Below are 12,702 nucleotides of genomic sequence, written 5' to 3'. Positions count from 1 at the left end.
AGGACCCTATAGGGACCCCATAGACCCTATAGGGACCCCATAGACCCTATAGGACCCCATAGGACCCCATAGGACCCCATAGAACCCCATAGAGCCCCATAGAGACCCCATAGGACCCCATAGGACCCTATAGGACCCCATAGGACCCTATAGGACCCCATAGGACCCCATAGACCCTATAGGACCCCATAGACCCTATAGGGACCCCATAGACCCTATAGGACCCTATAGGACCCCATAGGACCCTATAGGAACCCATAGGACCCTATAGACACTATAGGACCCTATAGGGACCCCATAGAACCCCATAGAGACCCCATAGGACCCTATAGACCCCATAGGACCCTATAGACCCCATAGAGACCCCATAGGACCCCATAGACCCCATAGAAACCCCATAGACCCTATAGGACCCTATAGACCCCATAGGACCCTATAGAGACCCCATAGGACCCTATAGACCCCATAGGACCCCATAGGACCCCATAGACCCCATAGGACCCTATAGGACCCTATAGGACCCCATAGGACCCTATAGGACCCTATAGGACCCCATAGAGACCCTATAGGACCCTATAGACCCCATAGAACCCCATAGAACCCCATAGGATCCCATAGAACCCCATAGGACCCCATAGGACCCCCATAGGACCCTATAGGACCCCATAGACCCCATAGACCCTATAGAAACCCCATAGGACCCTATAGACCCCATAGAACCCTATAGAGACCCCATAGACCCCATAGAACCCCATAGAAACCCCATAGGACCCCATAGGACCCCATAGGGACCCCATAGAACCCCATAGAACCCCATAGGACCCTATAGGACCCTATAAGACCCCATAGACCCTATAGGACCCTATAGACCCTATAGGGACCCTATAGGACCCTATAGGACCCCATAGGACCCCATAGGACCCTATAGGACCCCATAGAGACCCCATAGACTCCATAGAGACCCCATAGGACCCCATAGACCCTATAGGACCCTATAGACCCCATAGAGCCCCATAGACCCCATAGACCCTATAGGACCCCATAGGACCCTATAGGGACCCCATAGACCCCATAGAGCCCCATAGAAACCCCATAGGACCCTATAGGACCCTATAGACCCCATAGGACCCCATAGGACCCCATAGAAACCCATAGAGACCCCATAGACCCTATAGGGACCCCATAGACCCTATAGGGACCCCATAGGATCCTATAGGACCCTATAAGACCCCATAGACCCTATAGGACCCCATAGAGCCCCCATAGAGACCCCATAGGACCCTATAGGGACCCCATAGAACCCCATAGACCCTATAGGACCCTATAGACCCCATAGAGCCCCATAGAAACCCCATAGACCCCATAGAACCCCATAGACCCTATAGGGACCCCATAGGACCCTATAGGACCCTATAGGACCCCATAGGACCCTATAGGGACCCCATAGACCCTATAGGGCCCCTATAAGACCCCATAGAGCCCTATAGACCCCATAGGACCCCATAGAAACCCCATAGACCCCATAGACCCCATAGAGACCCCATAGGACCCTATAGGACCCTATAGGACCCTATAGACCCTATAGGGACCCCATAGAGACCCCATAGAGACCCATAGAGACCCCATAGAGACCCCATAGAGACCCCATAGACCCTATAGGGACCCCATAGGACCCCATAGACCCTATAGAGACCCCATAGAAACCCCATAGAGACCCCATAGGACCCTATAGAGACCCCATAGAGCCCCATAGAACCCCATAGAGCCCCATAGGACCCCATAGACCCTATAGACCCCCATAGACCCCATAGGACCCTATAGGGACCCCATAGACCCTATAGGACCCTATAGGACCCTATAGGATCCTATAGGCCTTACCAGTCTCTCATGGGGGTGGCCGTAGCCGTAAGCTGATTGGTTGATTCCTCCCGCCGCCGTCCATGGGTCGCCATGATGGTTGTCTATATATGGGCGTCTCATTAGCATATGGTAATGAGCCCTTCGCATAGACGTATATGGATATATTTAAATGGTATGCTAATTTTTTTTATGCTAATTACCTTGCATATAAAATGAGCTGCTCCGGCTGTAGTCTCCCGGGCTGGCGTAGACCTGGAATAGGATTCTATGGGGTTTCTATGGGGTCTATGGGGTTTTATGGGGTCTATGGGGTTTCTATGGGGTCCTATGGAGTCCTATGGGGTCTATGGGGTTCTATGGGATCCTATTAGGGTCCTATAGGGTCCTATGGGGCTCTATGGGGTCCTATAGGGTCCTATGGGGCTCTATGGGGTCCTATGGGGTCTATAGGGTCTATGGGGTCCTATGGGGTCTATGGGGTCCTATGGGGTCCTATAGGATTCTATGGGGTTCTATGGGGTCTCTATACGGTCCTATAGGGTCTATGGGGTCCTATTAGGGTCCTATAGGGTTCTATGGCGCTCTATGGGGTCTATGGGGTCCTATGGGGTCCTATTAGGGTCCTATAGGGTCTATGGGGTCCTATTAGGGTCCTATGGGGTTCTATGGGTCTCTATGGGGTCTATGGGATCTATGGGGTCCTATGGGGTCCTATGGGGTCTATGGGGTTCTATGGGGTCTTATAGGGTCCTATAGGGTCTATGGGGTCTTATAGGGTCCTATAGGGTCTATGGGGTCCTATAGGGTCCTATAGGGTCTATGGGGTCTATGGGTCTCTATGGGGTTCTATGGGGTCCTATTAGGGTCCTATAGGGTCCTATGGGGTCTATGGGGTCTACGGGGTCTCTATGGGGTTTCTATGGGGTCTATAGGGTTTCTATGGGGTCCTATGGGGTCCTATGGGGTCTATAGGGTCCTATGGGGTCTCTATGGGGTCTATGGGGTCTATAGGGTCTATGGGGTCTCTATGGGGCTCTATGGGGCTCTATGGGGTCCTATTAGGGTCCTATAGGGTTCTATGGGTCTCTATGGGGTCCTATGGGGTCTCTATGGGGTCTATGGGGTCCTATGGGGTCTATGGGGTCCTATGGGGTTTCTATGGGGTCTCTATGGGGTCCTATGGGGTCCTACTAGGGTCCTATAGGGTCCTATAGGGTCTATGGGGTCCTATGGGGTCTTATAGGGTCCTATAGGGTCTATGGGGTCCTATGGGGTCTCTATGGGGTCCTATGGGGTTTCTATGGGTCTCTATGGGGCTCTATGGGGTCTATGGGGTCCTATGGGGTCCTATAGGGTCCTATAGGGTCTATGGGGTCCTATTAGGGTCCTATGGGGTCTCTATAGGGCTCTATGGGGTCCTATAGGGTCTATGGGGTCCTATGGGGTCTCTATGGGATCCTATTAGGGTCCTATAGGGTCCTATGGGGTTCTATGGGATCCTATGGGGTCTCTATGGGGTCCTATGGGGTCTATGGGGTCTTATGGGGTTCTATAGGGTCTATGGGGCTCTATGGGGTCTCTATGGGGCTCTATGGGGCTCTATGGGGTCCTATAGGGTCCCATAGGGCTCTATGGGGTCTATGGGGTCCTATGGGGTCTATGGGGTCCTATGGGGCTCTATGGGGTCCTATAGGGTCTATGGGATCCTATTAGGGTCCTATAGGGTCTATGGGGTCCTATGGGGTCTATGGGATCCTATTAGGGTCCTATAGGGTCCTATGGGGTTCTATGGGTCTCTATGGGTCTCTATGGGGTCCTATAGGGTCTATGGGGTCCTATGGGGTCTCTATGGGATCCTATTAGGGTCTATGGGGTCTCTATGGGGTCTATGGGGTCTCTATGGGGTCCTATAGGGTCTATGGGGTCCTATTAGGGTCCTATAGGGTTCTATGGCGCTCTATGGGGTCTATGGGATCCTATAGGGTCCTATAGGGTCTATGGGGCTCTATGGGGTCCTATGGGGTCTATGGGGTCCTATTAGGGTCCTATGGGGCTCTATGGGGTCCTATGGGGTCTATGGGGTCTATGGGGTCTTATGGGGTTCTATGGGGTCCTATGGCGTCTATGGGGTCCTATGGGGTCTCTATGGGGTCCTATGGGGTCTATGGGGCTCTATGGGGTTCTATGGGTCTCTATGGGGTCTCTATGGGGCTCTATGGGGCTCTATGGGGCTCTATGGGTCTCTATGGGGTTCTATGGGGTCTATGGGGTCCTATGGGGTCCTATGGGGTCTCTATGGGGTTTCTATGGGTCTCTATGGGGTCTCTATGGGGTCTTATAGGGTCTATGGGGTCCTATAGGGTCTATGGGGTCTATGGGGTCCTATAGGGTCTATGGGGTCCTATAGGGTCTATGGGGTCCTATGGGGTCTCTATGGGTCTCTATGGGTCTCTATGGGTTCCTATGGGGCTCTATGGGGTCCCTATATGGTCTATGGAGTCCTATGGGGTTCTATAGGGTCCTATAGGGTCCTATAGGGTCCTATAGGGTCTATGGGTTCCTATGGGGTCTCTATGGGGTCCTATGGGGTTCTATGGGGTTCTATGGGATTAATAGGGTTTTAATGGGGTTCTATGGGGTTCTATGGGGTTCTATGGGGTTCTATGGGGTCTCTATGGGTCTCTATGGGTCTCTATGGGGTTCTATGGGTCTCTATGGGGTTCTATGGGGTCTCTATAGGGTCCTATAGGGTCTCTATGGGGTTTCTATGGGGTCTATGGGGTTCTATGGGGTCTATGGGGTCCTATGGGGTCTATGGGGTCTCTATAGGGTCTATGGGGTCCTATTAGGGTCCTATAGGGTCTATGGGGTCCTATGGGGTCTCTATGGGGTCCTATAGGGTCTATGGGGTCCTATGGGGTCCTATGGGGTCTCTATGGGTCTCTATGGTGTCTATGGGGTTCTATGGGGTTCTATGGGGTTCTATGGGATTAATAGGGTTCTATGGGGTTCTATGGGGTTTAATGGGTTTTAATGGGGTTCAATGGGGTTTTAATGGGTTTTAATGGGGTTTAATGGGGTTTAATGGGGTTCTATGGGGTTTAATGGGGTTTTAATGGGGTTCTATGGGGTTTAATGGGGTTTAATGGGGTTTTAATGGGTTTTAATGGGGTTCTATGGGGTTTAATGGGGTTTTAATGGGGTTTAATGGGGTTTAATGGGGTTTTAATGGGATTTAATGGGGTTTAATGGGGTTTTAATGGGGTTCTATGGGGTTCTATGGGGTTCTATGGGGTTTAATGGGGTTTAATGGGGTTCTATGGGGTTCTATGGGGTTTAATGGGGTTCTATGGGGTTATATGGGATTTAATGGGGTTCTATGGGGCTCTATGGGGTTTAATGGGGTTTTAATGGGGTTTAATGGGGTTTAATGGGGTTTAATGGGGTCTCTATGGGGTCTCTATGGGTCTCTATGGGTCTCTATGGGTCTCTATGGGGTCTCTATGGGTCTCTATGGGGTCTTATGGGGTCCTATGGGGTCTCTATGGGGCTCTATAGGGTCCTATAGGGTCTATGGGTCTCTATGGGGTTCTATGGGGTCCTATAGGGTCTATGGGGTCTATGGGGCTCTATGGGGTCTATGGGGTCCTATGGGATCCTATAGGGTCCTATAGGGTCTATGGGGTCTCTATGGGGTCTCTATGGGGTTCTATGGGGCTCTATGGGGTCTCTATGGGTCTCTATGGGGTCCTATGGGGTTCTATGGGGTCCTATGGGGTTTCTATAGGGTCTATGGGGTCCCTATAGGGTCTATGGGGTTTTATGGGGTCTATGGGGTCTATGGGGTCCTATGGGGTCTTATAGGGTCCTATAGGGTCTATGGGGTCTATGGGGTCCTATGGGGTCCTATGGGGTCTATGGGATCCTATAGGGTCCTATGGGGCTCTATGGGTCTCTATGGGGTTCTATGGGTCCTATAGGGTCTATGGGGTCTCTATGGGGTCCTATGGGGTTCTATGGGTCTCTATGGGTCTATGGGGTCCTATGGGGTCCTATGGGATCCTACTAGGGTCCTATAGGGTCCTATAGGGTCTATGGGGCTCTATGGGTCTCTATGGGGTCTATGGGATCCTATAGGGTCTATGGGGTCCTATGGGGTCTCTATGGGGTCTATGGGGCTCTATGGGGCTCTATGGGGCTCTATGGGTCTCTATGGGTCTCTATGGGTCTCTATGGGGTTCTATGGGTCTCTATGGGGCTGCCCCATAAGTACTCACGGATGAGGGTAAACCAGGCGGGACCTTGCGGACTCTCTTTGCTTGGAGGTCTGGAAACAGGAAGTAGGCCGCAAGTAAACAGGAAGTAAACAGGAAGTAAACAGGAAGTGGGTAGGGAGTAAACAGGAAGTAGGCCCGAAGTAAACAGGAAGTGGGGGGGGAGGAAACAGGAAGTAGGCCGGGAGGAAACAGGAAGTAGATAGGGAGGAAACAGGAAGTAGGCCGGAAGGAAACAGGAAGTAGGCCCGAAGGAACCAGGAAGTAAACAGGAAGTGGGGGGGGAGGAAACAGGAAGTAGATAGGGAGGAAACAGGAAGTAGATAGGGAGGAAACAGGAAGTAGATAGGGAGGAAACAGGAAGTAGGCCCGAAGGAACCAGGAAGTAAACAGGAAGTAGATAGGGAGGAAACAGGAAGTAGGCCCGAAGGAAACAGGAAGTAGGTAGGGAGGAAACAGGAAGTAGATAGGGAGGAAACAGGAAGTAGGCCGGGAGGAAACAGGAAGTAGGCCCGAAGGAACCAGGAAGTAAACAGGAAGTAGATAGGGAGGAAACAGGAAGTAGGTAGGGAGGAAACAGGAAGTAGGCCCGAAGGAAACAGGAAGTAGGCCCAAAGGAAACAGGAAGTAGGTAGGGAGGAAACAGGAAGTAGGCCCGAAGGAAACAGGAAGTAGGCCGGGAGGAAACAGGAAGTAGGCCCGAAGGAAACAGGAAGTAGGCCGGGAGGAAACAGGAAGTAGGCCGGGAGGAAACAGGAAGTAGGCCGGGAGGAAACAGGAAGTAGGCCCGAAGGAAACAGGAAGTAGGCCCGAAGGAAACAGGAAGTAGGCCCGAAGGAACCAGGAAGTAAACAGGAAGTGGGGGGGGAGGAAACAGGAAGTAGGCCGGGAGGAAACAGGAAGTAGATAGGGAGGAAACAGGAAGTAGGCCCGAAGGAACCAGGAAGTAAACAGGAAGTGGGGGGGGAGGAAACAGGAAGTAGGCCCGAAGTAAACAGGAAGTAGGCCCGAAGGAACCAGGAAGTAAACAGGAAGTAGATAGGGAGGAAACAGGAAGTAGGCCGGGAGGAAACAGGAAGTAGGCCCGAAGGAAACAGGAAGTAGGCCGGGAGGAAACAGGAAGTAGGCCGGGAGGAAACAGGAAGTAGATAAGGAGGAAACAGGAAGTAGGCCCGAAGTAAACAGGAAGTAGGCCCGAAGTAAACAGGAAGTAGGCCGGGAGGAAACAGGAAGTAGGCCGGGAGGAAACAGGAAGTAGGCAGGGAGGAAACAGGAAGTAGATAGGGGGGAAACAGGAAGTGGGTAGGGAGGAAACAGGAAGTAGGCCCGAAGGAAACAGGAAGTAAACAGGAAGTAGGGGGGGAGGAAACAGGAAGTAGGCCGCAAGTAAACAGGAAGTAGGCCCGAAGGAATCAGGAAGTAAACAGGAAGTAGGCTGGGAGGAAACAGGAAGTAGGGAGGGAGGAAACAGGAAGTAGGCCCGAAGGAAACAGGAAGTAGGCCGGGAGGAAACAGGAAGTAGGTAGGGAGGAAACAGGAAGTAGGCCCGAAGGAAACAGGAAGTAGGCCCGAAGGAACCAGGAAGTAAACAGGAAGTAGATAAGGAGGAAACAGGAAGTAGGCCGGGAGTAAACAGGAAGTAGGTAGGGAGGAAACAGGAAGTAGGCCGGGAGGAAACAGGAAGTAGGCAGGGAGGAAACAGGAAGTAGGCCCGAAGTAAACAGGAAGTAGGTAGGGAGGAAACAGGAAGTAGGCCCGAAGGAACCAGGAAGTAAACAGGAAGTAGGCCCGAAGTAAACAGGAAGTAGGCCCGAAGGAAACAGGAAGTAGGCCGGGAGGAAACAGGAAGTAGATAGGGAGGAAACAGGAAGTAGGCCGGGAGGAAACAGGAAGTAGGCCCGAAGTAAACAGGAAGTAGGCCCGAAGGAACCAGGAAGTAAACAGGAAGTAGGCCCGAAGTAAACAGGAAGTAGGCCCGAAGTAAACAGGAAGTAGGCCGGGAGGAAACAGGAAGTAGGCCCGAAGGAAACAGGAAGTAGGCCCGAAGTAAACAGGAAGTAGGCCCGAAGTAAACAGGAAGTGGGGGGGGGAGGAAACAGGAAGTGACTCACCCCCGGTGGCGGAGTGTAATGGCCGCCGTCGCGGGTTGGAGCCGCCATATTGGAAGTAATGGGATTTCGGGGGGGATAAGGTTGTGGGGTGAGCCAGGTCCATGTCGCCGGTTAATAGGGTTTGCTATGGGGGGAAGGAGAGAGATAGGACCCCATAGAACCCCATAAGACCCCATAGACCCCATAAGACCCTATAAGACCCCATAGAACCCCATAAGACCCTATAGGATCCCATAAGACCCCATAAGACCCTATAGGATCCCATAAGACCCCATAGACCCCATAGGACCCCATAGAACCCTATAAGACCCCATAGAACCCCATAAGACCCTATAAGACCCTATAGAACCCTATAGACCCTATAGAACCCTATAGAACCCTATTGAACCCTATAGAACCCTATAGACCCTATAGAACCCTATAGAACCCTATAGACCCTATAGACCCCATAAGACTCCATAGGACCCCATAAGACCCTATAGGACCCCATAGACCCCATAAGACCCCATAGACACCCCATATGACCCTATAAGACCCCATAGAACCCCATAAGACCCCATAGACCCCATAAGACCCCATAGACCCCATAGACACCCCATAGAACCCCATAAGACCCTATAGGACCCCATAGACCCCATAGACCCCATAGACCCCATAAGACCCTATAGGATCCCATAAGACCCCATAGAACCCCATAGGACCCCATTGGCCCCATAGACCCTATAGGACCCTATAGACCCCATAAGACCCTATAGGACCCCATAGACCCCATAAGACCCCATAAGACCCCATAGAACCCCATAGACCCCATAGACCCCATAAGACCCTATAAGACCCCATAAGACCCCATAGACCCCATAAGACCCCATAAGACCCTATAGGACCCCATAAGACCCTATAAGACCCCGTAGACACCCCATTAAACCCCATAAGACCCTATAGGATCCCATAGACCCCATAAGACCCCATAGACCCCATAGACCCCATAAGACCCCATAAGACCCCATAGACCCTATAGACCCCATAAGACCCTATAGGATCCCATAAGACCCCATAGACCCCATAAGACCCTATAAGACCCCACAGACACCCCATAGGACCCCATTGACCCCATAGATACCCCATAAGACCCTATAAGACCCCATAAGACCCCATAGAACCCCATAAGACCCCATAAGACCCCATAGACCCCATAGAACCCTATAAGACCCTATAGAACCCTATAGAACCCTATAGAACCCTATAGACCCTATAGAACCCTATAGAACCCTATAAACCCTATAGAACCCTATAGACCCTATATAACCCTATAGACCCTATAGACCCCATAGACCCCATAAACCCTATAGAACCCTATAGACCCCATAGAACCCCATAGAAACCCATAAGACCCTATAGGACCCCATAGAACCTCATAAGACCCCATAGACACCCCATAGGACCCCATAAGACCCTATAGGATCCCATAAGACCCTATAGGACCCCATAAGACCCTATAGACCCCATAGAACCCCATAAGACCCTATAGGAACCCATAGGATCCCATAAGACCCCATAGATCCCATAAAACCCCATAGGACCCCATAGAACCCCATAAGACCCCATAGACACCCCATAGACCCCCATAAGACCCTATAGGATCCCATAAGACCCTATAGGACCCCATAGACCCCATAAGACCCTATGGGATCCCATAAGACCCTATAGGATCCCATAAGACCTATAGGACCCCAGAAGACCCCATAGACACCCCATAGACACCCCATAGACCCCATAAGACCCCATAGACCCCATAAGACCCTATAGGATCCCATAAGACCCCATAAGACCCTATAGGACCACATAAGACCCTATAGGACCCCATAGACCACATAAGACCCTATAAGACCCCATAGACACCCCATAGAACCCCATAAGACCCCATAAGACCCTATAAGATCCCATAAGACCCTATAGGATCCCATAAGACCCCATAGACCCCATAGGACCCCATAGACACCCCATAGACACCCCATAAGACCCTATAGGATCCCATAGACCCTATAGGACCCCATAAGACCCTATAGGATCCCATAAGACCCCATAGACCCCATAAGACCCTATAGGACCCCATAAGACCCCATAGAACCCCATAAGACCCTATAGGACCCCATAAGACCCCATAAGACCCCATAGACCCCATAGAACCCCATAAGACCCCATAGACCCCATAAGACCCCATAAGACCCTATAGGACCCCATAGACCCTATAGGACCCCATAGACTCCATAGAACCCCATAAGACCCCATAGAACCCTATAAGACCCCATAAGACCCTATAGGATCCCATAAGACCCTATAGGATCCCATAAGACCCTATAGGATCCCATAGACCCTATAGGACCCCATAGAACCCTATTGAACCCTATAGACCCTATAGACCCTATAGAACCCTATAGAACCCTATAGAACCCTATTGACCCTATATAACCCTATTAACCCTATACACCCTATAGAACCCCATTGGATCCTATAGAACCCTATAGAACCCTATAGAACCCTATAGACCCTATAGAACCCTATAGACCCTATAGACCCTATAGAACCCTATAGACCCCATATGGGGTCTTATGGGGTCTATGGGGTGTCTATGGGGTCTATGGGGTCTTATGGGGTCTATGGGGTCTTATAGGGTCTTATGGGGTCTTATAGGGTCTATGGGGTCTTATGGGGTCTTATAGGGTCTATGGGGTCCTATAGGGTCATATGGGGTTCTATGGGGTTCTATGGGGTCTATGGGGTCCTATGGGGTCTTATAGGGTCTTATGGGGTCTATAGGGTCTTATGGGATCCTATAGGGTCTTATAGGGTCTTATAGGGTCTTATAGGGTTCTATAGGGTCTTATGGGGTCCTATAGGGTCTTATAGGGTCTTATAGGGTCTTATGGGATCCTATAGGGTCTTATGGGGTTCTATGGGGTGTCTATGGGGTCTTATGGGACCCTATAGGGTCTTATGGGGTCTATGGGGTCCTATAGGGTCTTATGGGATCCTATAGGGTCTTATGGGGTTCTATAGGGTCTTATGGGGTTCTATGGGGTCTTATGGGGTCCTATAGGGTCATATGGGGTCTATGGGGTCTTATGGGGTCCTATAGGGTCTTATGGGGTATCTATGGGGTCTTATAGGGTCCTATAGGGTCTTATAGGGTCTTATGGGGTCCTATGGGGTCCTATAGGGTCTTATGGGGTCTTATGGGGTCTATGGGGTCTATGGGGTCTTATGGAATTCTATGGGGTCTTATAGGGTCTTATGGGATCCTATAGGGTCTTATGGGGTCTATGGGACCCTATAGGGTCATATGGGGTCTATGGGGTCTTATGGGATCCTATGGGGTCTTATGGGGTCCTATAGGCTCTTATGGGGTTCTATGGGGTCTTATAGGGTCTTATAGGGTCTTATGGGGTCCTATGGGGTCTTATGGGGTCCTATAGGGTCTTATGGGATCCTATTGGGTCTATGGGGTTCTATGGGGTCTTATGGAGTTCTATGGGGTCTTATGGGATCTATAGGGTCTTATGGGGTTCTATGGGGTCTTATGGGGTCTATGGTGTCTTATAGGGTCTATGGGGTCCTATGGGGTCCTATAGGGTCTTATGGGGTCTATGGGGTCTTATGGGGTTCTATGGGGTCTTATGGGATCCTATAGGGTCTTATGGGGTTCTATGGGGTCTTATAGGATCTTATGGGTTCTATGGGGTCTTATAGGGTCTTATGGGATCCTATAGGGTCCTTTTCCACCTATTTATATATATATATATATATAATGACTTACCTGGATGTTGGAGTCTCTATAGGATGAATAGGAACCGCGCTCTGTTTTACCTATAGGGGAATAGGAGATGTGGGTCAGCCCCATAGCGACCCATAGAGACCCATAGAGACCCATAGGACCCCATAGAACCCCATAGAGACCAATGGGGCCCCATAGAACCCCATAGAGACCCATAGAGACCCATAGAGCCCTATAGACCCCATAGAGACCCATAGAGCCCCATAGAGACCCCATAGAGCCCCATAGAGCCCCATAGAGCCCCATAGAACCCCATAGCGCCCCATAGAATCCCATAGAGACCCATAGAGACCCATAGAGACCCATAGCGACCCATAGAGACCCATAGAGACCCATAGAACCCCATAGAGACCCATAGAGACCCATAGAACCCCATAGAGACCCATAGAGACCCATAGAGACCCATAGAGACCCATAGAGCCCCATAGCGCCCCATAGAGACCCCATAGAGACCCATAGAGACCCATAGAGACCCATAGAGACCCATAGCGACCCATAGAGACCCATAGAGACCCATAGAGACCCATAGAGACCCATAGAACCCCATAGAGACCCATAGAACCCCATAGAGACCCATAGAGCCCCATAGAGACCCATAGAGACCCATAGAGACCCATAGAGCCCC

The 12,702-nt window shown here is 51.0% G+C and overlaps 1 protein-coding gene across 7 annotated transcripts in view; it reads right to left on the bottom strand.

Annotated features, from left to right (window-relative positions):
• TCF4 (transcription factor 4) overlaps window positions 1-12,702 on the bottom strand; it is a 98,507-nt gene that overhangs the window by 42,032 nt on the left and 43,773 nt on the right. For all 7 annotated transcript variants that reach the window (XM_085529158.1, XM_085529159.1, XM_085529161.1 and 4 more), the window contains 5 exons: window positions 12,060-12,109; window positions 8,246-8,369; window positions 6,138-6,187; window positions 2,061-2,112; window positions 1,879-1,961 (listed from right to left, as the gene is read on the bottom strand). In XM_085529158.1, coding sequence (XP_085385284.1) covers window positions 1,879-1,961; window positions 2,061-2,112; window positions 6,138-6,187; window positions 8,246-8,369; window positions 12,060-12,109 — 359 coding nt within the window. The remainder of the gene's footprint in view (window positions 1-1,878; window positions 1,962-2,060; window positions 2,113-6,137; window positions 6,188-8,245; window positions 8,370-12,059; window positions 12,110-12,702) is intronic.

Source organism: Coturnix japonica, chromosome Z (assembly GCF_054131305.1).
Source record: "Coturnix japonica strain WE chromosome Z, WE-NBRP24, whole genome shotgun sequence".
Classification (NCBI taxonomy): domain Eukaryota; kingdom Metazoa; phylum Chordata; class Aves; order Galliformes; family Phasianidae; genus Coturnix; species Coturnix japonica.
This window is presented reverse-complemented; position numbering and strand designations above follow the sequence as displayed.